At 39.9% G+C, this 27225-nt stretch overlaps 1 protein-coding gene across 1 annotated transcript in view; it reads right to left on the bottom strand.

Moving 5' to 3' along the window:
* ca16b (carbonic anhydrase XVI b) overlaps nucleotides 1-15907 on the bottom strand; it is a 116161-nt gene extending 100254 nt beyond the window's left edge. The window contains exon 1 of the mRNA XM_005927501.3: nucleotides 15119-15907. Within this exon, the coding sequence (XP_005927563.1) occupies nucleotides 15119-15203 (85 nt within the window). The 5' untranslated portion in view covers nucleotides 15204-15907. The remainder of the gene's footprint in view (nucleotides 1-15118) is intronic.
* Nucleotides 15908-27225: the final 11318 nt, after the last annotated feature.

Below are 27225 nucleotides of genomic sequence, written 5' to 3' on the forward strand. Positions count from 1 at the left end.
AGCCTCCCCGCTCGCAGTTTATGCGCATGTATTCCTAGCAGTTTTTCGCCAATTAGAAAGATATACTGTGAACATCTGTGTCACTTGCGTTTTAATATTATATAAGTTAGAGGTGATGAGGCCTGAGCAGTGCAGTGTGTCATGTGTTAAACCTTTTACCACAAGAAATAAGTGAGAAACGCAGTACATCAAATGTCAGACTTTGATAACGCATGTGGGCGAAAAGGTCTAGATGAAAGTCTCCAGTGTATTTAGGCTTCCTTGAAAATGGAAAAAAAAAGGGGGGAAAAAGAACAAAGTACACATCCTGACATTTATTCTCTACTCATTAGATGCCGGTAAAGAATAGAACTGTTCTATTGTCTGACCAAAGCCGGCTCTTGCGAATTAAAATTGGACGGCTTCCTGTGGGGGATTCGGTGTTTAACATTGCCACTTACAACCAGGCTGAATCTACAAGGCAAATCTATAGGGCAACGCTAGTACAGTGAATTAAGTGCATTAAGAAGCCAGAGTGTCCACTGATTGAGTGCATCAGGGCTTCTGATGAAAACCATTAACAAGATTAAAACAAATTCAGGCCTGCGACCTTTACTAGACCAGCTATAGCTTGTTCCTTTCACGGACTACAATAAAGCATCCTCAAATGTGCCTCCACACACAGTGGCAGGACTGGACATAACAGCTCTGACAGTGTCAAGAAAATTTACTGTGTAAAGTGAGTTTTCAATTTTCAATATGTGGCAATTGGATCACTTAAGTGCCAAGAGCTTATGAGGTCATTCCTCAGGACACAGTGTGCAGCCCTGCATGAATTGTCTAGTTATTGATTCTGAAATAAATTCAGCTGCCTCTGGTGGATGCATTACACTCCTCGCACATTACTGGTGTTCCTGAATGGTGATGCTTGATTACTGGTAATATAAATGGGTCCATCTAGGAGCATGACACCGACACCACCAGGCCAGATATTTGATCGCAGTGACTGTAGGACAACCTAGCATGAAAATGTATGTTGGCATAGCTTCATGAGGATGATTTAAAGACAAGCATCTACAAAACAATTGTGATGTTGAAAAATATTGCCCGAAATTCATTAAATAGTTTGGAACCAAATCAAATACCTGTAGAAATGTGCCTAGCACCGATGAAAAATACCCAACCTTCGAGTTGCTAGCCAAATGACTCAATGTTAACCATAAATAATAGCAACTGCATAGGGCCTTGCATCACTTCCAAACAGACTTTGTATGCCTGCCTGGGGCCATACAAGCAGTCAGACCTCCTCCTTCCCCCTTTAAATGCTTTTTGATGTTGGGCTCTAATCAATACTTGAAGGCTGAATTTAGAAACGATAAATAAAACCATGAAGTGCAATGCACTTGATACATCTCCAACGCTCTCTCCAGTAGCCTCGCTAGTATGCAGTGTCGACTATTTGCAGTTCATTAGGTTTTTACCCCACCCTGCATGCGGTGTACAACAACCATCGTGCACTTCCTCAAATATTCAGTGTATCAGTCTGCTGCTGCGCTACAATGTATTCTTTATATAGTAAAATAATCCTAATGAAAAAACTTTGGTTTGCTACAGCAGGAAGTGTGCATTAGCCCATTCACTGACGAGTCCATGCAGCCATTGAACAGCATTTCCAATTACAAGTTTTCTTACTTAAACTTCCTGCATGATAGGGTCAGACTTGTCCCGTAGATTTCGTGATGCATGCTTTGGTCACATTCATCTAATGTCACTTTGTAATGCGCTAATTTCCAAGAAATAACATGCTTTAGAAAATTTAATTTTTCCCTCACAATTAGACGTCCTCAGTTCTCTGTTCCCATTGTTACCATTTAACTGCAAAACTGCAGTGCTTGTTTCCAGTAATTACAAACTGATTGATTTTGGCTTTGAAATTAAATTTTTTTAAATTTCTAAGATAATTTCAGAAAAATAAAAATAAAAAGATACCCTTAGAACTACCTGTAGTTTTATTGGGAATGGCAATAAAGCTAATGAATTCTAAAGTGGCCCCTTACTGGCTCAGCATCCAAAGCAGTTTATTTTTTATCCGCGATCTTAAATCTTAAATTTAAAGCATAACGGGTCCAAACAATATATAAATGCTGATTAACTTGGGAGGTATTACACAGGAATCCGAGTGGCATGCTGCAATAGGGTGGCCGCTAATTAGCCAAAAGGGATTACAAGACTGTTAAAGCACCAGTCATCTATGCCAACATATCAATCATGACAAATGAGGACATCTGCTCATAACAGCTCCTCGACATTCACTCTTTTTTTTTGGCCTTGTTTTCATATACACCAGCTTGGTGATTTTGGTGCCTAATCATTGGCACTTTTCTGTTCATTCAATGTTAGTCTATCAAAAGACCGCCATAGACTTTTTACAGCAGACTCACTAAAACCAACATGGCACGGATGTAATCTACATGTAGAAAAAGCTATTTAAGGCTGATAAACAAGCGATTCAGAGCACAAAAGAGCAGGCAAAAACAAACAGCATTCAATTGAGAGGTACTTGGCTGTGACTCAAGGTAATGATTCTAATCAAACAGCATTAGAGCCAGCTCGCACAGGCATTTAGTTGCAGTTCTTATGACCGAATGATATGGTCCAGAAAGTGGCTGCATGTGCCAAATTCCAAGTTAACATAATCTAAAGATGTCAAGATATATTTCATCAGCATCCCTTAAGCACGAATGACAACCATCCCAGTATATTTATAAAGCTGGAAACTGGGCAGTGTTTGCCATCATCTCTCTAAATATTGTCATAATAATTTCCATCTATTGACAAATTTATGAAGCAACTAATTGCTGCTCCACCACCACTACCCTTCAAATATGGTGGTGGAGTTCAGCAAAATGGTGAGCCTTGCAAGTAGTAAGCTGAATACCCCCTAAGTGCCATCATCCTTATTGGAAAAAGTACTTTAGTCAGTCTATTCAGAGAATATTCACATGCTTAAATACATGATTAACCTTTTATCTCAAAGCGGCAACTTCCACTTTAACAAGAAGACACTCAGTAATGTTACTGGTACCATAAGGCCTATTCAAAGCATTTAATTCTAAACATTACAGCAACACAGATGATTGTCTTGAGATCTGAGAGGCTGAAGCAGCAGAGTGGTTGCTAGCTCCCACCTGCTTGACGCTGGCTGTTAAGCGTGGGGACAGATGATCTCTGCAATCCCTGAGTGATTAGTGGTTACCTTGGGATGGATCTGCTCTGCTTCAGTAAACACGTGTGTTGTTAGGCTTAGATTAGCTGTGACAATAACACGGAGCAGCTATCACACTTTCAGTTTATGCTGGTGTTTGACAGATAAGCGGACACACGAGAATTTGTGCGACAGCGCAGCTCAAACTATCCAGGGATCAAACAGAAGGACTTTTTTTTTTCCTCCTTTTTTGGTTTTGATAAATGTTCGATAAATTCAGCTGTTTACTGTGTTGTCATAAAATTTCACTGTCTGGTGAATATGAGAGTTGTCTTTGTTGAGAAAGCATAAAACAATATCTTTCTGAAATATGGAAATGTCAAACGTAAAGGCCACGGTATTCAAATCCCTAGTTAATTAGGGTCCTACTACCAGGAGTGTTTGTGTTGAAGTACAGAAACATTTGCATTCCCCAAAGGGAAGCGTGTCAACAGGATCGATAGCGTAGACTCTAAACTCCTGGTCTGACTTAAAAAAGCCTCCAACTCAGCAGATCTTCTCCCCAGGAATCCCCTGAAATTAACCAACACCAAATTTTCCCCACTAGCAGCCTATGGTACTTATTTACAATATCCATTTTGTGAATGAGTGAAACATCCAAAAGGAGGCCATGAATAATGATATATTATGTACCTAAAAGTGGCTTAGGACCACCACAGTAGAAGATGGTTAAAAACCCAATTACCCTGAACCTTTTACCTGTGGGTTTCTGGCTGAAAAGAACATCGATCTCATTCTCAACCCAAAGGAAAGAGCCTTGGGACTCATCTGTTAAGGTGTTAACTTAAGGAGTTTAATCATCATTACAACAATGGCGATTGTCTGCCCAAAAAGATTTGGGTCAGATGAAAGCACAAGGGGCGCCGAGCCAGCTCAAACTCCTTAAACAAATAGGTTTCCGGGAGTCAACATTGTAAAAACGGGGCAAAATAAACAATACCAAAATTTTACGTTATACATCAAGAATGCCCACAATTACGTGTAACAGTTTGTGTTGCCTCTAATGGCATCGTTTTCATTAAGTCATTTACTTATGGCTTTGATTTTTGTAGTCGTGGTGCTCCATAAAAGCAATCATGAAAATGAAGGCATAAATACAATCAGACTAACGTGGCACCATGTCAAGCTTATGTTAATGTTCATTTGCTCTTCCATTCAAATAAAACACTTTCCCATCTCGTTGAAGGTCAAAGGCTGAATGATGCGTACAATTTCATACACAAGTCCTGCCGTGACCTAAATTTGAACTAGCAAAAAAAGAAAAGAAAAATGTCGCGCTGGCTTTCTATAGTTGCTCACGATAACAAGAATATAATTTATGTAAAGGTTAAAATGTAATTCATCACACACACACACACACACACCTTGACTCTCATTCAACAAGCTTATTTTGCATTCTGCCAAGCACTCTGAGCTTGATAAAACATGCACCGCCTAATCCTATATCTTCAGTGATTGTCGCCATAATTCATGACAGGGAAAATGAGCCTCGTGGAGGAGATAGCCTACTTTTGAATTTGTTTTTTCCTCGCCTCGGAAAAAGACAATCTTGAATGTAACCCACATTTAAAAAAAATAAAAAAAAATTTAAAAAAAAGAGCAGAGAAACACACCAAGTGTGCACAAAGGAAATACGTATGGTCTGTTGACACACAACACTAAGCAGCACAAAAAAAAAAAAAGCCCCATTGTTTCCATTCTCCACAGGGCAACACTGACAGACAGTTCAGCTGTAAGTAAAGCCGACACGGTATCACGTCGAGGCAAGATTTTTTTTTATTTATTTTTTTTTAAAGGGGAAAGAGGACACGGCGACGGAAGGACACAGGACATTTATTGATATAGCCAAGTCCTCCAGTGCAGCAGTAGATGTCCTTCGGTGAGAGTGCGTTATTGCCTGGACATTAATCACTATTGTCATGAAGCACAGGAAATAAGTACACGAGTTTCCCCGGCAGCATTTTCCCCCCTTTCTTTTAAACCCGCCTGGTCCGTTCCAGTGCGCGCGTGTGTATGCGTGCATATGTGTATGCGCGTGCATCGTCGGGTGTTGCTAGGACAAATGAAATGATTTGGAGTGAAGTGGCCGTGAGTCATTCTAAATGATTAAAATGCTACTGTGACCAGCTCCGAGTATCTTGGCTGAAAGAGTGAGGGAAGTCAACCATACACGCACCAAGTAATGAAGTGATGACTGATTGCCTTGATTAACATAAGTTACACAAATAAACAGTTTAATCACCATTAATATCAAATTACAGTAATTATCTTATAAAATAAACACTCTTCCCAGAACGTTGAGCTCATATTGAAATTCTCCACTTCAATATTAATTCCTGCAATTTCAGGCAGGGCAATCTCACCCTCAATGTCAATGGAAGCCAGTGAGCTCAAATACACAAGGCCTTTCCGCTGTGTTTTTACACCAGATCAGTCTCTGCCAGACAGAAAATGTTGGGGGGGGGGGGATGCCTATATTTATAAGAAACAATTAAATTCCTACTTAATGACGCTTCTCTTTTCTTATTAATTTTCCTCCGGTTTTTGTGGGAGGAGAAGGAACGCTGCAGTCACACTTCCAATTAAAGGAGTGGAAGTAATAAATAGAAGTAAAACAGTCACAAATTGTCTCCAGCCACATCAATTTTAAATGAGCTGCAAATGTGTCTTCAATACGCCTGTAAAACAAAAGGAAATCCCAAAGCAACTGACAACAATATTGGAAATGCAGTTGCTAAGAACAGAGTGCTCGATGATGCTCCATTTCTGAAACTTACATTAAGCACTACAGAGACATAAAAGAGCCGTGGCACAACTGCAAATCGATGAAGCTGTATCGAGTGGACAAGAGTTGGCCTTGGCACTCAGATCTACAGTCAGACACTTTATTAGGTACACCTTTCTAGAAACGGGTTGCACGCCCTTTTGCCTTCAGAACTGCCTCAATTCTTCATGGCACAGATTCAACGATGTGCTTGGAAACATTCCTCGGAGATTTTGGCCCACATTCATGTGATAGCATCACAGAGTTGCTCCACATTTGTCGGCTGCACATTCACGATGCAAATCTCCTGCTTCACCACATCCCAAAGGTGCTCTATTGGATTCGGATCTGGTGACTGTGGAGGCCATTAGAATACAGTGAACTCATTGTCATGTTCAAGAAACTAGTCTGAGACAATACCGGCTTTGTTACATGGCGTGCTAGAAGCAGCCATCACAAGATGGGCATAAAAGGATGGACATTGTCACCAATACAACTTAGGTAGGGCTGTGCTATTTAAATGATGCTCAGCTGGTACTAAAGTGGCCAAAGTGTGCCAGAAAAATATCCCTCACAGCACCAGAAGCTTGAACCGTTGATACAAATCCATAACGGTTCAGGCTTTTATGCTGTTTAGATTAAATTCTGACTCTACACATTTAAATGTTGCAGCACTAACTGAGACCTGTCAGACCCATTCCTCTATTCTTCACTGTTGTAACACATCCTTCCTGCCCTTAGCTGACCAGGACAGCACCCAGTGTGGTCTTCTGCTGGTGTAGCCCAACTACATCAAGATTCGATTTGCTGTGCATTCAGAGATGCTCTGCAGTGTGGCAATTCTCCTCTGAGTTTTAGCTAACTAACATCAAACAATGGTATACCAAGTCGTGACTAAAGGATTTCTTTTTCAAAAAACAGCAAATGTATATGGCACTTGTTAAGCAGAGCAATGAAGACTGTGAACTAAAAACAGTGTTAGCGAATTTGGTCCAGTTGAAATAATGATCTGCTACCTGGTGGCTATCATATTTATATTAGCCTGAGAAAAACACAGGATGAGGATTAATACAGTCTCAACGAAAGTGCACGTTGATTCCTGATTGACAGAGACAATTAACATCATATGGCAAGAAGAATAAAATGAAAAATTCAGACAAGAAAACTAAGATGACCCCATTCACAACACAAGGTTAGTCATTAATACGATGCTGCATGGTTTGGATTACTTGCTATATAAAAGTTCTGATCCTAAGCTTAATGTCATCTTAGTTTGGCGAGAGTGATTCTTTCCTAAAGATTAAAAGGAAAACGTGTGCGCATGGGACACTGAGAGAACACAGGCTGTGGTGTATACCCTGTGTTTTTAAAAAATTTAGCTTAAAGACATGCTGCGCATGAAGAGTGCTAATAAAAAGCTGTAGAGGCTGAGAATGACAACTGAGTAGTTTTGGAGGGCTCGTGTCTACTCAAAACACAAGAGACAAAGCACTGCAGCACACTTAAAAAAAAAAATCCAACATTAAAAAGCCTCCTCCAACTCAGAAGCAGCTTGGACCCAGAAACGAGGTCAATAAGTCATCACTTAATGAGCAGATTCCACAGATTGACAGCTGGTAGTTAATCAACAATAACGTCCCTAAAAAAGGCAGGGAAGAGAAACACCCCAGCTACCAGGAACGCAGATAATGCGGGCTTTGAAACCCACATTATCTTTTTATTAAACAAACCAGTTTACTTAATAAACCATAAGTAAGGAAACACATTCAATATGTTTGATTAAACAATGTGTAGGGGGGGAGCTCTAAATGTAAACATGTCCTTTGTTTGCTCGTTCTTTGAGAAGAAGCAAAGCTTTTCTGCTTCAGAATGCACACAGTGTGTTAGTGCTGGTACTTTTCCACAGGAGAAAGCCCACTTTAACATAAAAATGTTGGTAATCTGTCAGCACTGATAGTTTAGACAGCCAGTATTTGCAAACCTTCTACAATCTCAGAGTGATTGCAGTCAGTCCAAGTGAGATGGCAACTGTTTGTAGAAATATCGTCTCCTTTCAGGCGACCTGGTCGACCAGCTTGCAATCAAAAGTGGTTGTGAGTGTGCAACATCAACAAACTCTGGACAACCATTATAGTCCTCACAATTTTCAAGTGGTCAGAGAACGGGAAATATTTTTAACTTAATACAATCACCATCCAACCATTTATTATTTTTATTTTTACTTTTTTTGTAGATGCAACAAGGATGCTGTCCTCCTAGTTTTACTCATAGGACTGAGTCATTAGCTTCCTCTGAATAGCTTTGTCAAGATTAGCGTGTCCAGTGTTGGATGGGGGTTTTTTTTGGATTGAGCCAATTTAACATAAACCTAGTTACATGTGTGCATCAGGACAGGGTCACCCCAGCTTAAAATGCACAAGCACCAGGTGGTGATTAAACACTTCAGCATGACTGCTCAGCATATAGTTATGGTAATGAGCCTGGAGTACCTTACAAAAAAATTAAAAAAAAAACCATGGTTGAAATAGTTTTCATGCCAGTCCTTGGTGTGGGCTTTTTTTTTGTTTGTTTGTTTGTTTGTTTTTTTGGTACAAGGACAAAACCTCTTTGGTGGGTGCTCGTATGTTTTTGTTGTTGCTGTTTTCCTATGCAGGAAAAACCCTGGATAATCTTAGGCCTGTTTGGTGCTTCTCTGGCACTGACAGCTACAGCGCTTGTCACTGTGGTTATTCTTCACTAGCTCAGTTGGCCTCTCCCTACCGGCCCTCTCCCTGCCTACACTTTCATAACCAGTGTGAGCACACTGACACAATGACACACGAAACAGTGCATTTAGCTGTTACTGTGTTCAAAAGATGAAGCGGTCAATAGCCATTTAAGTTTAAAAGGGGAAAAAAAAGGTGTAAGAAGTAGAACGAGAGAGAGGAGGATGTAGAAATCGAAAGGGAGGCCTGACTTATAAAATTTGGGGGTTTATAAAACTGACCGGGTGCAGGGGCTGGCAGCAAGACACCCCTGAGCCACTGAAGAAGAAAATAATCACAAGTGGTAGCAAAGTAGTTGCGAAGCAGTGTGCAAGTGGAATGCCACGTGTCTATACATACTGCCTGTCCATTGCAGGCAACTCTAAATTTTTAACAATGAGCTGACACACTCTCGTGAGGTGAAACGGGAAGCAAGAAGTACATCCTCTCACACTGAGCTGAAACACACCATGGACTCCACACTGCCATTTTGCTCTTGTCTTCCCTTTCTTCTCTTATAAATCTGAGGAGTTTCAGTTTCAAAGGGAGGGATTCAAATGCACTACTATGCAGGCTCACGGGACCAGCTGCCAAAACATGGAACCAAAAACCTCAGGCTACAACTGCACCTTTACATAAAATCTCACTTTTAAATGGCTCAAAACACCGAGCTCCACCCAATCCCTCTCAATGGTTACTAAAGTACACGCTTCGTTTTATATGCATCTAAATGTAACAATTTATATAATAGAAAATGACCAATTTTGCCCGCCAGTGCTCGTGGCACTGAAACCTAGCCCAGAGATTAAAGTGCTTCGCAAATATCAAGTCCTGAGTCACTGTCAGTCTTTACATCAGTGAAAAATTAGACCAATTAGGACAGCACATAAGGCTGACTAACCACACTGCACCAAATGAAATCACGCGCAGGGGCGACTGACTGAAAGTTGGCAGCACCAGTGCTAGGACGGGGAAAGTTCATCTTGCGCCCTGATTGGATTTTCAGCATTTCTTGGAATTATTTTCCACATATGAGAATATGATGGAGTGCCTTTCAATTTCATTTCACAATGACTATTCCAGGCGCACAGAAAACTTGTGTCTGGTATTTTCAGTACATGACCAAACGCTTCTAAAATAGAAAACAGAACAGAACCGAAATAGAACAGAGAACAGGCACAAGATCTGTGTGTGCAATATTAGCACTAAAACTGAAAAGTATATATAATATATTCATGCATAAGAAATGTTCATCTTAAAACTGACACGATTCCTCAAATGTTTGTGAAAGTCAGTCTCATTTGTCCTCACATCCCTTTAAAGTAACAGCTTCTTTTAAAAAAAAAAATGTAAATGTCCTTTAAATGTCCTGCATTTAACATAATTGTCCTATTATTCCAACTGTGCTGCCGCATAAACAAAACTGACTCTCTTAATAGCAAGTACAAATTCTACATGAAACTGTGGAATAATAAAAAGGTAGCTCATTTCACAGGTAAATGAGGAACATTTTTCACAGATGATCAGTTAGAGGTTACACGCTGGGGTGCTTTCTGCACACCACAATGGTTGCCGGTTGCTAAGTTGGCTCCCTCGTAGTTCAAACAATCACGGTTCAAATACTTTTACCAACAATACTGCGTTCTTGTTTTAAGGTCCCCCCCCCCAAACTCTAATTAGAATGACAGATAAGCTAGTCATTAAATTTAAAAGCAATAAGCAAAGGATGAGCATCACTAGCAAAGGGATAAACAGCGAGTTATCTGCACGCTGCACACAAGTGAAAAGTGATTACAGTTGCAATGTTTCCCCATCGGAGCATTTAGTGGGTGGCACAGGCAGCTGGTGGAGAGACAACAGATAACACTGCGCTGAGCCCATCAAAGATTGAGAATGAGCATATGTTACTGATGCTATTTAAAAACCACGAGAGTCCGTTTTGAGACGCGGTGTCAGTACTGTACATATTGAACCAGCTAGCCAGAAAAAAAATATTAAAAATACCGAGGACCTTGATGATAATGATGCTGTTGCCAGCTTCAGTGATGTCCAGACAGCTGGCATCCTGCTGGCCCAGCGGTATATCAGGACCTCATTAATTAGATTAATAATTTGTTTGCTCGGTACTATTCTATTTGCAGCAGGCAACAATGATGTTATTTGAAAAGGGTCATTTTTACAATTCAATACCTTTGAAAACATCCATTAAGCCGCACATGGTTATTTTTTAAATCTTTTAAAAGGTCCTTTTTCCTCTCCCCCCCTGTGTAACCAATTATTCCACAGCTGCATCGCAAGGCTGTATTACACACATATTTAAGTGAATTTCTATAATTACCGGTGAGCAATTCCTATGATGGATGCAGAGGTGCAAGTCCAACCACACACCATACAGTTTCTTTTTTTAAAGACACAATAGTAAATAATCTTCTTATAAGTCTTTATATACACCGTTTTACTGAAGAGAATTACATTTTGGGTGGAGGTGGAATCATGGTGCTTGCATTAGTGAGAAAAGACATGCATAACTGCCTCTGTATCCAAAGAAGAAAAAAAAACCCGCATAGGTTATCATGAAAATAAATCGGCCCTGACAGCCATTTGTTTAAATCTTGTATCCTTTTTTTTTAAGCAAATAGTTTCTCTTAACCTTTTAAAATTCATACTTTCACGTTAACTTCGGCAGTAACGTCTTTGTAAACCAGCCTAAGAATAGCAGAAGAACACAGATGAGAGAAACTGGAGGACTTATCCTCCCCCAACTTCAGGTGGTTTCTCAGTAAGCCGGTGCGGTCTTAATGCCGTCTTTTGAAACAACAGTGTTGTCACGACACAGGAACTGATATTCAAAGCCATTTGTAAAACCACGGGGCTGATGATGGCAAAGGACTTTTGAATTTCAATGAATGATATATACATAAAGATGTAGAGGCCGGTGAGTAAGGGAGAGGAGGTGGGACCGTGTGGACACTATGGTGTATGTGTCAACTCCCTGTTGGAGGGAGAAGAGAGGAAGAAAGTGCAGCTGGTACCGGTGTATGGCTATTGCCAAAACACAAGAAACCGTTTTAACTATTTAGAAATGATGTATCCTGATGGCATTCCATATTCAAGACACTGAAAATTGGGGCCTTTTTAGCCTGCTACTTAATAAAACAGCTAACTGAGCACATGAGGATATGGAAGTGTGGAACTGAAGGATCTTGGGGCAAGAGAGAGAGGGGGGGGGGCAGGAGGAACCATTCTCAAGTGTTACATCACTGCTACTTTTCTATAGAGGGTGATTGGTGCCACAGGAGCGGATCCATTAAACAGTATCAGACACTAATATGCTTGTACAGCGAAGCCATTTCCATGCACGCACAGCAGCTTTGACCTTTGACATCGCCAAGGGAGCCGAATGCAAATGTCCAAATCATTAAATGGTTTTTACCCTGCCAGTTTAAAGAATTTCCATAAATCGTTGGTTGTCATGTGTCCTGCCTCAAGTATGCTCTATCCTTGACAAAAATCAAACTGTGCATTTTCCACTACTGGGAATAAATCTGATGTAGAGAACGTCCTTTTGAGTGTTACATATATTTAAAAGTTCACACCTGTCCCTGATTTTTCCACATTTTCTGGAGGACATATGTGTAAACAGCTTAAGTATTACAGCACAGATGATGGTGGAATCTATAAAAATGTGTCTGTTTATGGGTTTTTAAATCTCTGAATAGCTGTTTACGAACCACATCTGTAAAGACAGAACAGGGATGTCACCAGAACCGATACTTACAACATCTTTCAATAATTCTGAAAAGGCAACGCTACTCATTGGTTTTGTTTTGGGGTTGTTGTTTTTTTTTACGTAACGTAGGTACCAAGGCTGCAATTCTTCTGGAACTGATGGGGGCAGAATCCACCTACAACTGTTCTAACCCATTGTTTCATATTGAAGAAGAAGAAGGAGACACCCCCAGCCCAACAAGCACACCAAAAACCACCTGTAAAAGATGGCAACTAGTGTGCTCTACCTCTAGCTAGTTTGCTGAGAAGAAAGGCAGTATCCATGTTTGTGTAGCGATCCTGAAATGTTCGAGGCTGATGGCACTGCCGTTGTGAAATCTGCCACATTTCATAAGACTGAACTGTTTGTAATGGCTAACATTAAAGAAATGCTTAAGCTAATGTAACTATTGTTGTAACTCATTGTGATGCTACTAGGCTTCCCAGCAACGATCCTTAAATTTCAGTCTGTATCCCATCAAATAAAATATAATGTAAATATTTTTAAAATAAACAGTCTTTGACCACCATCTTATTGATTTGAAATGATTTTAAAATAAAGGAGTTAATGTTTAATGACAAGGGATATTCATTTTGTTTGTCTCTTTTTTTTGTCCATGGTATCAAATTGGGCAATGAGAATCATATAACTCCACTAGCACTAAAAACTACATTTCGGATATATGACACCTAGTACTGTGTCTTTAAATACCTTTAAGTATGGGAATAAAAGGGTAACAATGCTCACAATATCATACAGTAGAAAAATTATCTAATTATCCTCATGATGAAAGCTGAGTAACTGAAGAAAAAAAAAACATTTGAAAGGGGAAAAAAGGGGAATGGTGTTCATTTATGTGGTTAGTCATTCAATACTATTGTGTTAACCTTATTAACATGCCAATTAGCCGATTCGTTTGCCCCGCTAGCTGCCACTATCTGGTGAATTTCATTCACTTTACATTTGTCCACTTGTTAATGCACTAACAACAGAAGTGATGAAGAAGTAACGCTCATAAATCAAATTGCCAGGAAACTGAAATGTTGGTGTCAGCTTACAGATGCATTCGTTGTCCAATACCTACTTCTAGTCCAATCAGTTCATTTATGAGCAGCTGTCTTGGCATATGTTGGCTTACAGGTGCCAAACAATTGCAATGCACCACTCCCAGAGATACAGCTGTTGTTAAGAAACATTTTCATGTTGCAGTTTGACCACTGAAAAATCAGATTTTAGTTAACCCCCTACCCATCACAATTTAATGGAGCGTAATAAAAAATTAAAACATAAGACATGTGTTTAAAACTTACATCAGCTGTTTTAACTGTAAACTCCACGTCACTCTTGGCCTGGTATACAATACAGATATCATCCTTACCCTATCAATAAATCTGAGGGGTCATGAAGCACAAAGGAAAAAAAACCTTCAATATCTTAAAGTGTGTCATTCCACTGATTGTTTTGATCCATCTTAAAGGGGATATAAATCAAAACCTAATCACAATCCCTTTGACATTTGACCTCAAACCCAGCATTAGCCTTCACTCCGGCCTCCTCTGTGATTCCTGAATCTAAATGAAGTCCAACCTCCCCCCAACCACAAAGAGCACTTCGAGTGGGAAAACAACATTTAAAAAAGGGACACAGGCTTCACCACAAGACCCAGTGTTGCACCGCACTCAGCAACCCATGACATTTTGTCATTTTTCCCACATTTAATAAAACATACTGAACGGGTGGCTGAAACAGCTGTGGCAACGGATACAACTCCTTAAACGCTTAAAAACGTCAATATTTAGTCATCCCTGTCTCTTTTCCTTTTATTTTTTGCACAGGACAAGCAGCCTACAGTCCAGACCTGCATTCGTACTCCAGTGGCATTAATCGCCTCTCATACATGCACATCCATCCACGAACCAACAGCGCTAACTATCGTCCTCATCCTCGCCTCTACCTACGCACATGACAGCGAGGAAAAGCACATAATACACCGCCACATAAACTAAAAGCACAACTACTGTGCGTCTGTAAAATAACTTATTAACCCCGCGATAAAACTGCAGGGCACCCGGATAAATCAATCTTCGTAACCCAACGTTAGAAGGAGGAAAAAAAAACACCAACGTGGAAACACCGGGCATAAAGTATAGCCACAGGAGTGCCTCCAGGAATGTTATTGTGCATTTCCATACATTCATATACCCCGAATCGCTCTGTGCGACTAGCCAGCTAACGAGGGAAAAGGGTCAAACGGCAGCTCGGAGACTAGAACCGGCTCTGCTTGAGTGTTCAGTGTGGCGTTAACGCAGGGATACTTTGCGCCATAGTCTCGCTGCTTAATCAATAACATGCACACAAATCACGCAGGCTAAACGTCTCGGCGGCTGGACGTTGAACTCGGCTCGGCCCTGAAACCGTTAAGCTAAACGTTACCCTTCATCTCCACAAGCAAAACCTTTATCCGTTTACCCTTGAAAATATAAGGGGAGGGGGTAAAAAAAGAAAAGGGGGAGCTAAACTAACACTGTAGCGCGAGGCACCGGAGGAGTTGGGCTGAATAAAAATGATAGCTAACGCGTGTGTTTGCGAGTACTTACCAGGCTGACAGTCTTTGTGTTTGGGCAAGGTTAAAAACATTAAGGATAAAATCCACCAGTAACTCGGTTCCCGTATTCTCCGCATGTTAGTCTACTCATCGAGAGCAGCAAGAAGGCAACGGGTGACAAAGTTTGTCTTTTTCTTCTTCTTTAAAAAAAAGAGAACAACCAGAGAAAGCGAGAGAGAGACAGAAATCACTCACACGCACACCACCTAAGCTAAAACGAAGTTGGCACAGTGGCCACGAAGGCAGAGCATCAAAGTAATGGTTGGCGGTCAGGACACAGTCACTGCTTTTTCTTCCTCCCCCCCTTTTTTCCTTTTTTAAAAAGACAAAAATTTTCGCCTCCGGTCTGAGCACAGGCTGCTCTTAGCTTCGAGGAATAAAACGTTACGCACGCTATGGCTGTGCAAAAACAGTTCAAAATCTGTTGTTGGACTCCTCCGTGTGTGCAGCTGCGGGCTTCCAGATAGCGACATTCCCGAAGTGTAGCGAGGTCAATCGGCGATCAATCGCGGTATTTAACTACAGGAGGAAGAAGCAAGGGGGGAGAGAAAAAAAGTGATCGAATAATATTGACTACATGCGGTCATTATTAAGTGATTATCCGCGGCGTCAGCGAGACGAAGCCCGAAGCAGAAAAGTGGTGCTGGAAATGTCCCATTCTTCCATCCAGGAAGTAGACTAGCGGTCAGGCGTGCACGGATATGTGGCTACTGGTCTGGTCCCATCCTACCGGACAGGCTGCGTGTGTGCAAAAGAGAGCGAGAGAGGGAGAGGGAGTCTGCACGGGGCGGGAGCTGCGAAGGGAGAGGAGAAGACGCGGGGGGGAGGCGGTTCTTGGATTTGCTGAATGCAAAATGACTTCTAACGGACCCAGAAGCTGGTTTCTGTCTAGGGTGGCTGTGATAAGAAAGACTTCAGAAATCGAGAGCTTATGTCCACCATCCACGCGACACTCCACTGCCTCTTATTTAAAAAAAAAACAAAAACGTGTTTCATCAAAACATGTTGCATCAAACAGAAATGTTGTTAGATATCTATCTGAAGCGCGGAGGCGGAAAACATAATAGCCAACCGGCTAATTCCACTGATTGCGCCCCACCAATGCTGTCCTCTCGCAGTTTTGTTGCTTCCTCTCAGGTCCTATTATTAAAATGACCCCTCTGTGGCCGCGCAGTGAGGGCCCCCTTACCTCCTGCTGGCAGAACTGTGAATGGAATACTTTAGCAGCAATCATCACCTGGAATATCCTCTTGTGCAAGTGTGTACTGATTGGAGAATTATGCATCCACTGGTGATACTCCCTTAGGTAAATGTGTAGTCAGTGGTGTTCTTGCAGAACTATCCAGCTGGACATTTAATTTGAGGAATCTGATTAAATTTCTCATTTAATTACCCAGTTCTCTGCAGGGCCATTGAGGACAGTCACAAGGGCCCTTTGCTTTTAATGTGGGCCATCTGCTTCCTCTCCAAAATGCCTACCTTTTCAAAGCCCCCACAGCCTCCTGGGCATCCTCGCATGATCCTCCAGGCTGCACTACCTCCACGCGAACAGCAAAACACCATCGTGGTTGACAGTTACTCCAGACCCTACTGTATTCTCACTGATCAGGTGCAGTTAACCTGAACAGAAGTTTACGAATACATTTTTTTCCTCCCCTTTCTTGTTCTGGCACATCACGCAACAGTTCCCTTGCCTCTTTGGTTTTCTCATGCAATCTCCAAAAAAAAAAAAAAACCCTTCTGCAATAGATCCAGCACACTGACCCTTATGTGAAGAGGTCAATCTTCTTAAACCAAAAGAACATCATACAGTATACTAAATAGGGATGATGCTAACTGTGGCTCACATTAGTGTGAATGTATAAACGTCAAGCCATCCATCCTCTTAACAGCTTATCCAGTTCAGGGTCTTGGATAGGACGTGGGGCGGAGGATAAGTTGCCAGCCTATCAAAGGGCTAACACAGAGATATATAGAGAAAATTCATGCTCACATTCACACTTACAGCCCAACCTAGCATGCACGTCCTTTACCCAGAGGGTATACCCTGGGAGAACATGCTTACTCCACAAAGAGAGGCCCCAGCCAACCAGAAACCCTGAACCCACAACCTTTTCCACTAACCACTGCATCACCACATCCACATTAATCATCTAATTATGCTGCAATCATGGGTCAAGCTCCATGTTTCAGACATTCATCAACATTTTATTGGTAAGGTGAGTTTTCTCAGTTGAATACAGGTGGAACAGATGCAATCAATCAATCAATCAGTACATGTACTGCATCTGCAGTGGGAGGGGGGGTTGTTTGTTTGTTTGTTTGTTTTTTTGTTGTTTTTTTTTTAAATATACTGTTCCGACAATTTACTTTCCATGTAATGGGTATATGCAAACTCAATCAGAAATCAGTGCACAAACAGCAATCAGTTCAAATTTAATTAATTGACACCATAAAATTAAAATGCTATGATCACATTCATGGTCATAATCTTACCAATAAGTCTCCTCAAAGCCAAAGCTTTGATGTCCTTGATTTTCTTTCCAAAACGTTGCCTTGCAGCTGTTTTGAAATCAATCATGACATGATTCAGGCTTGTGGATTTAATAAAAAGGATCTAAGTGTGTGTATTTGTGTGGGTGTGTGTGTATGTGCGTGCTTCTTTTTCTTTTTTTCAATCAATAGCATTCAAATAATAGTAAAACAAAGCAGATGGGTGACATGCTCTTTGCAATAAATCCTGACTTGAGAGTATTAAAAACAAAATGAGATCTTCATCAGACGAGTGTTTGTACTTGTAATTTTGCAGTCGCATCTCAGCCCCTGTTGAAACTCAATTTTCTCCTGAACAGCAGCACTTATTGGCCTCCCTACATGCAGTGCACTGTGGGCTTCTGAAACATGTAAATTAGGGGAACAGGCAATACATTCAAATCAATAATACACCATTAAGGTGCATTTGTGATATCCAACCCCAAAGTCTGAAAAATGCCCCAGGGTAATACTGCACTAACTCAGTCGAGTGATGGCTTTTTTCCTCTTCTTTTTTTTTTTTTTGATATACTTGCAAACATATAAAAGCATAGTCACGACCAACCTAGTTTTTAAAAAAAGAGTCATAGGCGGGTTTTTTTCAATCCTAAAACATCATCCTGAGCATCACACAAAGGCCTTGATATATCAAAGGAGCGCAAGTCTTACCGGTTTTCTTGTAGTTCATGAGACGTTTTTAATGTTTGCTATGACATTTGACATTCTAATCTTGTTCCCCCTTTGGGAGTTTAGACCCTAAAGGCACCCTAACACGTTCTCTGGCAGTTAAACTGCACCCTGGATTTAAAGAAAGAGGAAAAGGACAGAAAAGCTGAGCTATAGGTGAGTGTGATACCAGCATTGTCCCACAGGCATCTCCTTCCCTTTCACCCTTAAGTGGTTCGAGAATCACACTTGTATTATTTTTTCAAACATATTTCACATGTTGACAGTTGCTACATAATGTACGACCGTGCGCATCAATTATGTAATGCAATTCAGGCTATGAACATATATAATTTATTTCATTCTCTTTCTCCTACATTATTTAATCAAAAGCTATTTTTACAATTATTACTCTCCCCAAATAGTTTTATCTTTTGTTGGTCTGTTCTTTAGTTCCCCCCTCATCGGTATGTCATGTTGCTGCGCTCGAATTCACGGTGCATTAATGCTGCAGGAGGGTGTCACGGGTGTCTGTCAGCCTGGGCAGGACACCCTTAAAAAGGGTAGCACTCAAAAACTGCAAAGAGGGGGTTCAAAGGAGTTCACAAGGTTGCTTCTAGCAAGCCAATAACAGCTTTTTCCCTCTAAAATGCCTTAAAGCTAAAATGTCAAAAAGAGTGAGAAAGGGAAAGTCACAATTAATGTAAAATAATGTGAGCTTCTTGTCGGTTTGAATTAGCGGCGAATAACTTGGAGGAACATGCATTTTAAAATGTAGGTTAAGTTATATTTGCATTTGAACAACACTATAAAATGATCCTCATCTTGTTGTGACTGAGCTGCTTTTGAAGCTGATTTTCAGAGACAATAACAGGCTTGGAATCAGAAGGGAAAAAAACCAATATGACTGCAACTATCTTTTAATTCAAAGATTAAAGGACCAAATCTGTGTTTTGAATGTTGTACCAGTTTTCTGGAGCCACATTTATTTTAGACTACTGCCAACAGTCTCTTTTGCTGCTTTCTTGGCAGCCACTCTTTCCATTTAATGTCTGCGTGACATGACAGACAACTTAATCCATTACAAAGAACATCATGTCCGATTTTATTTTTGTCAAAGTCATGTTACGCTGTGTTGAAATGCATTTGAAAAGTCTGCCTTTGTCATGCATTCATGTGCTGCGGGATGCCAGTTGCCAAACAGATCCGCGTTCATGATTTATTCTGATAAAAAGCTGTGAACACAATCAATTAGCAAATATGTCCCAACTGCAAAAGAAAAATATGAAGTAGGTACTTTTCCTGCAGCCCAGCTAAGCCCTGGATTTTAAATATGTTCACGGTTTTGCTTAATGTAGCGACTTAAAGTTGAGTTTTACTTTTGCAATTGTGCACGAAAACAAAGTTTCCCCAGAGGACAGAAGGGTCTTAATAGTGACAACACTCAAACAAACAGGAGCAGAGAACAGATGGGAACCTTTGAAGTATAAACTTGTGTAAACAGGAAAGTACTTCTCCAATGATATGATGTGCCACTACTACCCCCTGAATTGATTACTCATTATATTGTATTCTGTCTCCTTGAGCATAAAAATGTCTCTTTGCAGCTGGTGTTGAAACAAATAAGATAAAATCTGACACCTTTTCATGCCGCAAGAGTAAAATGCCTCACACGGTTTTTTTTCTTACAGTCAGTTTTTAAAAAAAACAACTTTACGAGATCATACAGCTGAATCATATGTACAAATTACTTCAGTCATCAAAGTAATGGAGTAATCTCAAATGCAGAGAGGTTTCGCCATGATGTAATATGTTGGTGCAGTTGACCCAATTCTGTAGGCTGGAGAATAATTTTCTTTAATGTAGGGATAACGAGAGAAACATGGAAAGTTTTAGTCTGGGGTGGTCAGTTAGATCAAAGAAATGTGAGGAAAAAGAAAGATGAGGTCTTTTTTTTGGGGTGGGGGGGTCGGAATGAGAGAGTTATGTGAATGTTGTGAATGATTTGAGGCGGTAGTAGTTACTATTTGAAGCCAGTAGAGGGTGTCTGCAAAATTCATGTTGCCATTAATCACTGCAGTTGTTCAAACCACCAAGGACCATCAGTGAAGCTCCTGAAGAATATAATAGATTCATTTTTCACAGAAGGGCATCGAATCCCAGCACTGAACTTGTGTGTGATTTAATATCCAAAAAATAAATAAATGAAGAAAAAAACATCCAGAATAGAGTGTCATCATGTTTAATCTGGTATATTGATGTCGCAATAATTTACTTTATATCCATTAGGGAGGCCTGGCACAGTGTTTGTGCAGTTGTCTTAACCAGCACAGAGAAAAATAGGCATCCTAGAATATTCAGTAACACATCTCTGCTCATAAGGTGAAACATCTCTCTTTTCTTTCTATTTTCCCCTCTCCTTTTATAAATAATTTGTACCAGAATCAGCAAAGCTCATGGATCAATTTTTCTTTTTCTTTCAACTCTTTGCACTAATTTGCGAGTCACAGAGGATTGTCGAATGCTAACGCCGTGATGCAAAAATGCCGGAGAAAAATGGAGAGAGGGAATAACATGAGAGTTCTTGAATTAAGAAGGCAATTTGCATACATGCAAACATGGCTCCTTCAATTGAATTTATTCAAATCCCATGTAGGATGGCTACATAATGGTTGTAGGATATTGAGTTACAGAGGAAATAATAAGCTTACAGTTTACAGCCACAATTTCTCTGCCTGACTGTTTCGAAATGAAAGCTACATCTCAGCGAAAAGCTTCGGTGGCTGCATCTTGGTCATTTTTGCAATATTAGATCATTTGGCCTGATTTTATTTGCTCCGCTGTTTCTATAATAGATTTCAAGACGGCTCATTGTTTAATTAGAGAGCGCTTATGTCCTTGGTGTGGTTGAAAAGAGCATTGACAATCCTCAAATTCCCCTCATGTCCAAAGTCATTAAAATTAAGATACCTCTGACTTTCGTCAATAATTCAGATGTTGCTGCATTCATCTCCCTGCTGGCACTAGCTGGCATCTTTTTAGACACAGAGCAACTGCAAGAGCTGGCAGATGTTTGTACACATGGCCACACAGTGCTGAACAGAACAAACTGTCAGAGTAACGCGTAAAGGAAATCAGCTTGTCAGCATCGTGGCGGAGAACTGCATTGTGTTGTGTAGCACATCCATAACATGATTTGAGCATGATATCCCACATTAGTGCTTCATCTTGTGGGTCTGCTCAAGTCTTCTGTGTTAACAGCTGTGCACAATAGGTGTGAAGCTCATCAAAGCTTCCTGGTTTACATCTGTATGATGTTAATCCATAGCCACCCCCAAACACCAGGTAACCCAAGGTCTTCTTCTTCTTCTTTTTTCTTTAAACCAATTTTTGCCAACCTATTATTTAAATCAGTCACCAATTACCTGCATAATTCCCACTATAAAACACCAAACACGAAGCTGGCAGTGAATCCCATCAGTGAACTTTCAATTTATTCCATCACTCACAAAACCTGCTGAGGTTAGCCTCATGCACAAGTTCATAGTACTATCCTTGTGTCAGCATTACATTTTTATGTGTCCTTTTCCTGCTCAAATGAAACGTGTTCTCAATCAGATACCTGCACTTTCTGCGAACTTCAATTAGCTTCATAGGGCCGGGGAGGTCTGAAGAGATGACCTGACACACATTTCTTCCTGCTAACAGTTCTTTAGGTGTGAGTTATTTGTGTTGTCTTCGGCTATATTAATTCCTTGTAATATATAATCTTCTCAGGTGAACCAGGTGAATTACATTTTGGATGTTTGAGTTGGCAAAAAGCTGTATTCACAGAAAATATTCTAAATATATAAGTGAAAATGTGAAATCACATAAAGACATTTCAACAAAATCAGAGGCGAAGGCAGTTTAGGATTTGAAGTTAATTACGCCACTGCAGATGAAAGTGGCATAACATTAATAATTTCTGTAAAAGTATGCAGCTGTATGCATAACCTATTATGAGATGTAATTTATGCAAAACTGAGGAATGAATATTTTACTAGCCTGCTTTTTTTTTTTCCTTTTTCTTTTTTTTTTTTTAATCTCCAATGCGAGTGTGAAAAATCACTAGCCAGAGTCTGAATGCAGCATAAGGGAAAACACAGCCAAATAGTGCTGCTGGGCAGGTGCCTGGAGTTCCATTTGAGCAAAGCAATTATGAAAATTGAAGTTATGCAGATGAACAAAAGGATTGCTTTTGGGAGATGTGTCATTGTCCTCTACCCGTGTCACACACCGCCAAAAAAGGTATATAACCAAATGTATTTGGTGGAAACTACAGCTCTGTTGTCGATATGTGGCCACAGTTTTGCGGCTGCAGTTAAGAAAAGAAAAGCAGATTCCAGGCAGTCCCTATGCTGTGCTGCGAACTACAAACAACCCAACAGCAAGGTCAGACTGCTTACAGCACTTTATTAGGCTGAATTAGGTTTGTTTACTCTCATAATGGGTCTTTCAAAACAAAAACGAACCTAATGTCTGAACGCTAAATGGATTTTAAAGTCCCTATATCTATCTTAATTTAAACATGCATCTCTCGCAGAAGGATGCCGTCTTTCCATTTCCATTTTCCGTATTTAGTTCACTTTTCTCGAGTTAGCGTATGCATAACTTACTCAACTTTTATCAGTCACAATTTCATCCACGGATTCTTTTTAAAAATAGTTTTCCAGTCCCACTGCAAAGTAAACTCCAGCGGCTCCATGGTGTAGCGATTGGCAGTGTTTGGCTCGCTCTTGTTACTTCAGTGCCTGTTACTCAAGTCTGTTCTTTAGTTTCTTCAGTTCTCAAGAGATTCTTGCAAGAGAGAGCATGGCGAAGACAGCTTTCACACATTCACAGAAACAAATGTATTGCTGCCATTGTTGTCGCGCTTATGCTTACATACCATGTTATTTGCTCTCGACGGCAGTCGGGACGCGCTGTGTAAAAACGGCGTACACAAAGTATACAGAAGTCCATGCATAATCAGAAGTGCAGAAAATGAAAGACCAGAGACAAATTTAGACCTGTGATCTCCTGTGAAACAATCTTTATGTGCTGTCAGTGTAATTTGTCACCTGGATTCTTGGCACTCTGAAGGAATTTTACTCTGCATGCTTTATTTGAAGGATAACATGACAACACCGCATCCTTCACCTACTTCAGTGTGAGATTACTGCATACTGTGGTGTTTTGGTATATGAGAGAGACGATATTATATGGAGGAGAAAGCAAAAACATGAACTTTGCCATGAACGCTCTCTCATAACTCTTGATTATGTACTTTAAAAGGTCTCATATTATTGTATTACTGTGGTGGTCTGGTTGTAATAATTAAACCTATTTCAGATCTATATGGTGACCTTTATACAATACATCATCAGCCTTTGAGGTAATATGTTGATGTTGTGCAGAAATGATGGCCTCCTATGTTAGATATGTGTTACAAAGTATAATCATATGCAATCCTAAAGCTTATTTTACTATTTTATCTTTTCACTTTGTTGCCCAGAGCGACTATGCGCTGTAATTTGTTTGTTTTGCAGTGGCAGCTTTGGAGACGAGCTCCATTCAGTCTCCCCCACCTGAATCATTGCTGGATTGATGCATGCTGAAGATCATTTTCTGAGCTACTCGTCTGTGTGGTGGCTCATATCCAGCACATGCTTTGTTTTAGGTTCCAGAGAAAAAAAGATGGATCCAAATCCAAGAGTAGACAAATAGAAGCCTTCCCCTACCTGGATGCCAAGATTCTGCCTCGAATCAGATTAAACTACATTATCGAATGCACAGAGTGGACCGAAAATAAATCAAGCTTTATTGTGTGGAGGAGACAGATACATGTCCCACGGGAGAATAGCAAGCTGAAGACATGCACAAGAATTTTACATTTAAGCAAGCACACAAAGTGCTGGAGTTTTCAATAGCAAAAAAAATAAATAAATAAAAATAAAAAACCCAAACATTTTTCCTCCAAATTATGTTGTCCAGATGTCTTGCATTCTTACACTTAGCACTCAGGAAACATTTTGAGTGGAAATATGCTATGGAAGATAAGGAAGGCAAACACATTTATCTAGTTTTTAAGTTCCTTTCGTAGCAGCAATCATTCACCAAATTTCTTCTGCATTGTGCTGCAATAACAATACTGTCTTACTCTGCAGATATATGATACGGGCCAGCATACAGAGCATAGATTCAATATAAACGTGATAGCAGGCCTTACAGTCGGAAAAAAAAAAAACAATGCACTTTCCCGGACACTCCCCGAGCCTTTCTTTCATCGACCAAGCTCATGCTGCAGTCATTGTGAAGTCTATAATAAAAATGCATCAGATGCATCTCCCTGTCCTCAGCAAAACGTCACTCAGGGGACGCCATGTAGACGTTTATGAGAGCTAATGACCAACGGCTTTTAGAATCCCACGACCATCAGCATAATTAGGTTCAGTGCCTGCTCTCAACCCTTCGTTTATGTGCCCTTGAAAGAAAAAAATGCCAAGTGATATTGACAAATGGACAAAAGAAACCTACTCAGATTGCAGAGTCTGGACAGTCAATGTGATGTTGCCAACAGCAGGAACTCCACCCTGTAGGAATTACATTTTGGGTAACACTTCACCTTGAAAACTCTTAGATGGCCCACATGGACGTTCACTTAAATGTTTATCGTACTAGATAATGTGGTTGTAGGATAGACAGATAAATTGCAGTGAGGTTTAAAATTTTTATGACAGCATTTCTCATCCAATAAACTATAACACAGCTATAACTGGTTTAAAACAGTTATTCAGTGGCAATACATCAAACTAAATTACAGGGTGTTTAAAAAAATAATAAACTAGATATGTACAAATCATTCAAAGGCAGGTCAGAGACCTATGCAGACACCAAGCCTGTTTGGAGCTTTAAGGCATGCTATGTGCATTTCATTAAAAGATTGTTTGCCAAGTTGTCATCGAGAGTAAATAACAACAACAACTGCAGATACACGGACTGCTGCACAAGTCTCTGAAGAGAAAAGCAAACTAATAATATAACAATAAAAATAATAATTAATATAGGTGTTATAGAACAAGCTCATTCACAAGCTGATAACAAAACGTTACAGAGAAGCAACGTAGTTCAGCCTAGCCGGATTATGAATACTATGAAATGATGAAGTTTGTGAGGAAAAACATTCACAGTATGATTGGTATTTACGAAAATGATGATGCTCTAATCAGTTCAGTTCATTTTACTACCCTGAGCTCAGTCCTTTATGTTTTAATTTATGTTAATCGTGCCGTATTTGCACAGTGCAGATTTACTGTGTATTAATGCACGAGACGTTATTCGAAGTTCACAAAGGCACTTTTTTTTCTTACCCATTTGTGATTTAAATTCATAGGTAAAATAATGAATTATGGATGCGATCCCTCGTGACTGGTTATACCTCCCACCCAACCCCAGGAAGATGCATATGTAATTAGCACCTCATATCAATGTGGGATTTGAAAAGTGTTTGGATATGCAGCAATATAATTATGATTATCTCATTTGTTTCTGTAATTTCCTCTTTTTCAGCTGACATTTTGCTCAAAGTGTGTTGCATAATTGAAAAAAAAAAGCAGGAAAAAAAGAAGAGCCAGTACCGCAGGGACAATACTTATTTTCACTTCTTTTTTGTTGATTTTTGTCAAGATGTTAATTGCTCTTAATTTCTCAATATTGGTGAGTTAGTAGGTTATCGGGCTGTGTTTCAAGTATTCAAATTACTGACCCTCATTTAAAATGTGCTGAAAGAAACTGAAATTCTTCCTGTAGCACAACCTTTAATTATTTAATGTTCAACTTTTGCTCTTCAATGATGGCTACATCATTTGCGTCTGCGCACGTGAAGACAGACTCAAATCATCGTGACTAGTCATATTCATGAAAACTAATCTTGAACATAATACACATAATTTCTAAAAGAAATCTAGACTAACATTTCAGAATGTGACATAATGTCTAATTAAATCTTATCTAACACCATATTTTGACTGGAAAAGTCGGTAAATTGGAAAAAAAAAATGCATTATTTATCTCAAGCACTCCGTCATATCCATAAAAACGGTCTACATTAGACATGCAATGAAAAGCGTCATCTTAACTGCAATGGAAGGAGATTGCAGATTGTCTGTATAGAAATTCCTCTTCTATTTCCAAACATCTTCTCGTTAGTTTTGAATTGTGAGGATAAGTGTTTCCACCACAGTTGAGTGCATGTTGTCTCCATTCGACACTGTCAATTAAAACTAGGGGAGTTTGCGCGTGCTGACATAATTTCAACACATTTCAGTGAGATTAAAGCTGGACGCAGACGCTGAAAGAACGCCACGCTAGCGGGAGAGTCCAAACTGGGAAGAAGTCACTGCCCAAACAGTCTTAATAATTATATGTAGATGTTTTTAAAAAAATATAAAATAACAAATGATGCTAAAAGGTTTCAGGCGTTAAACCTTAGTTATACAGTTACAAGTCTTTGCATTTCACATTTTATTTTTTTAGATCAGCATGCTATAAGAATCACAATTTCAATCACACTTACATTCAGACATAATTATAGCCATTGTGAGGCAACACTGACACTACTGGCAAAAAATAAAGAGCTCAGATCCATTTACAGTATCTCTACAGTCCAAAGCATAGACACTGTTACACTTTAGCTGTTCTCCAGACACTCATGTATAATTTTAAATTGTTAAAAATAAGGCATTATGTTAAAAGCCCAAGTCATATATACATATAGAGAGAAATTTCCAACACAGTGTTTAGGCCTTCAAACGTAACATACCCGCTGTCAAACAAGATAATCATGTTTAATAGCTTGTGGAGAATCTTTTGCAGTCGGCC

The sequence above is a fragment of the Haplochromis burtoni genome, unplaced genomic scaffold (genome assembly GCF_018398535.1).
Source record: "Haplochromis burtoni strain Fernald_Lab_line unplaced genomic scaffold, NCSU_Asbu1 Contig_100, whole genome shotgun sequence".
Classification (NCBI taxonomy): domain Eukaryota; kingdom Metazoa; phylum Chordata; class Actinopteri; order Cichliformes; family Cichlidae; genus Haplochromis; species Haplochromis burtoni.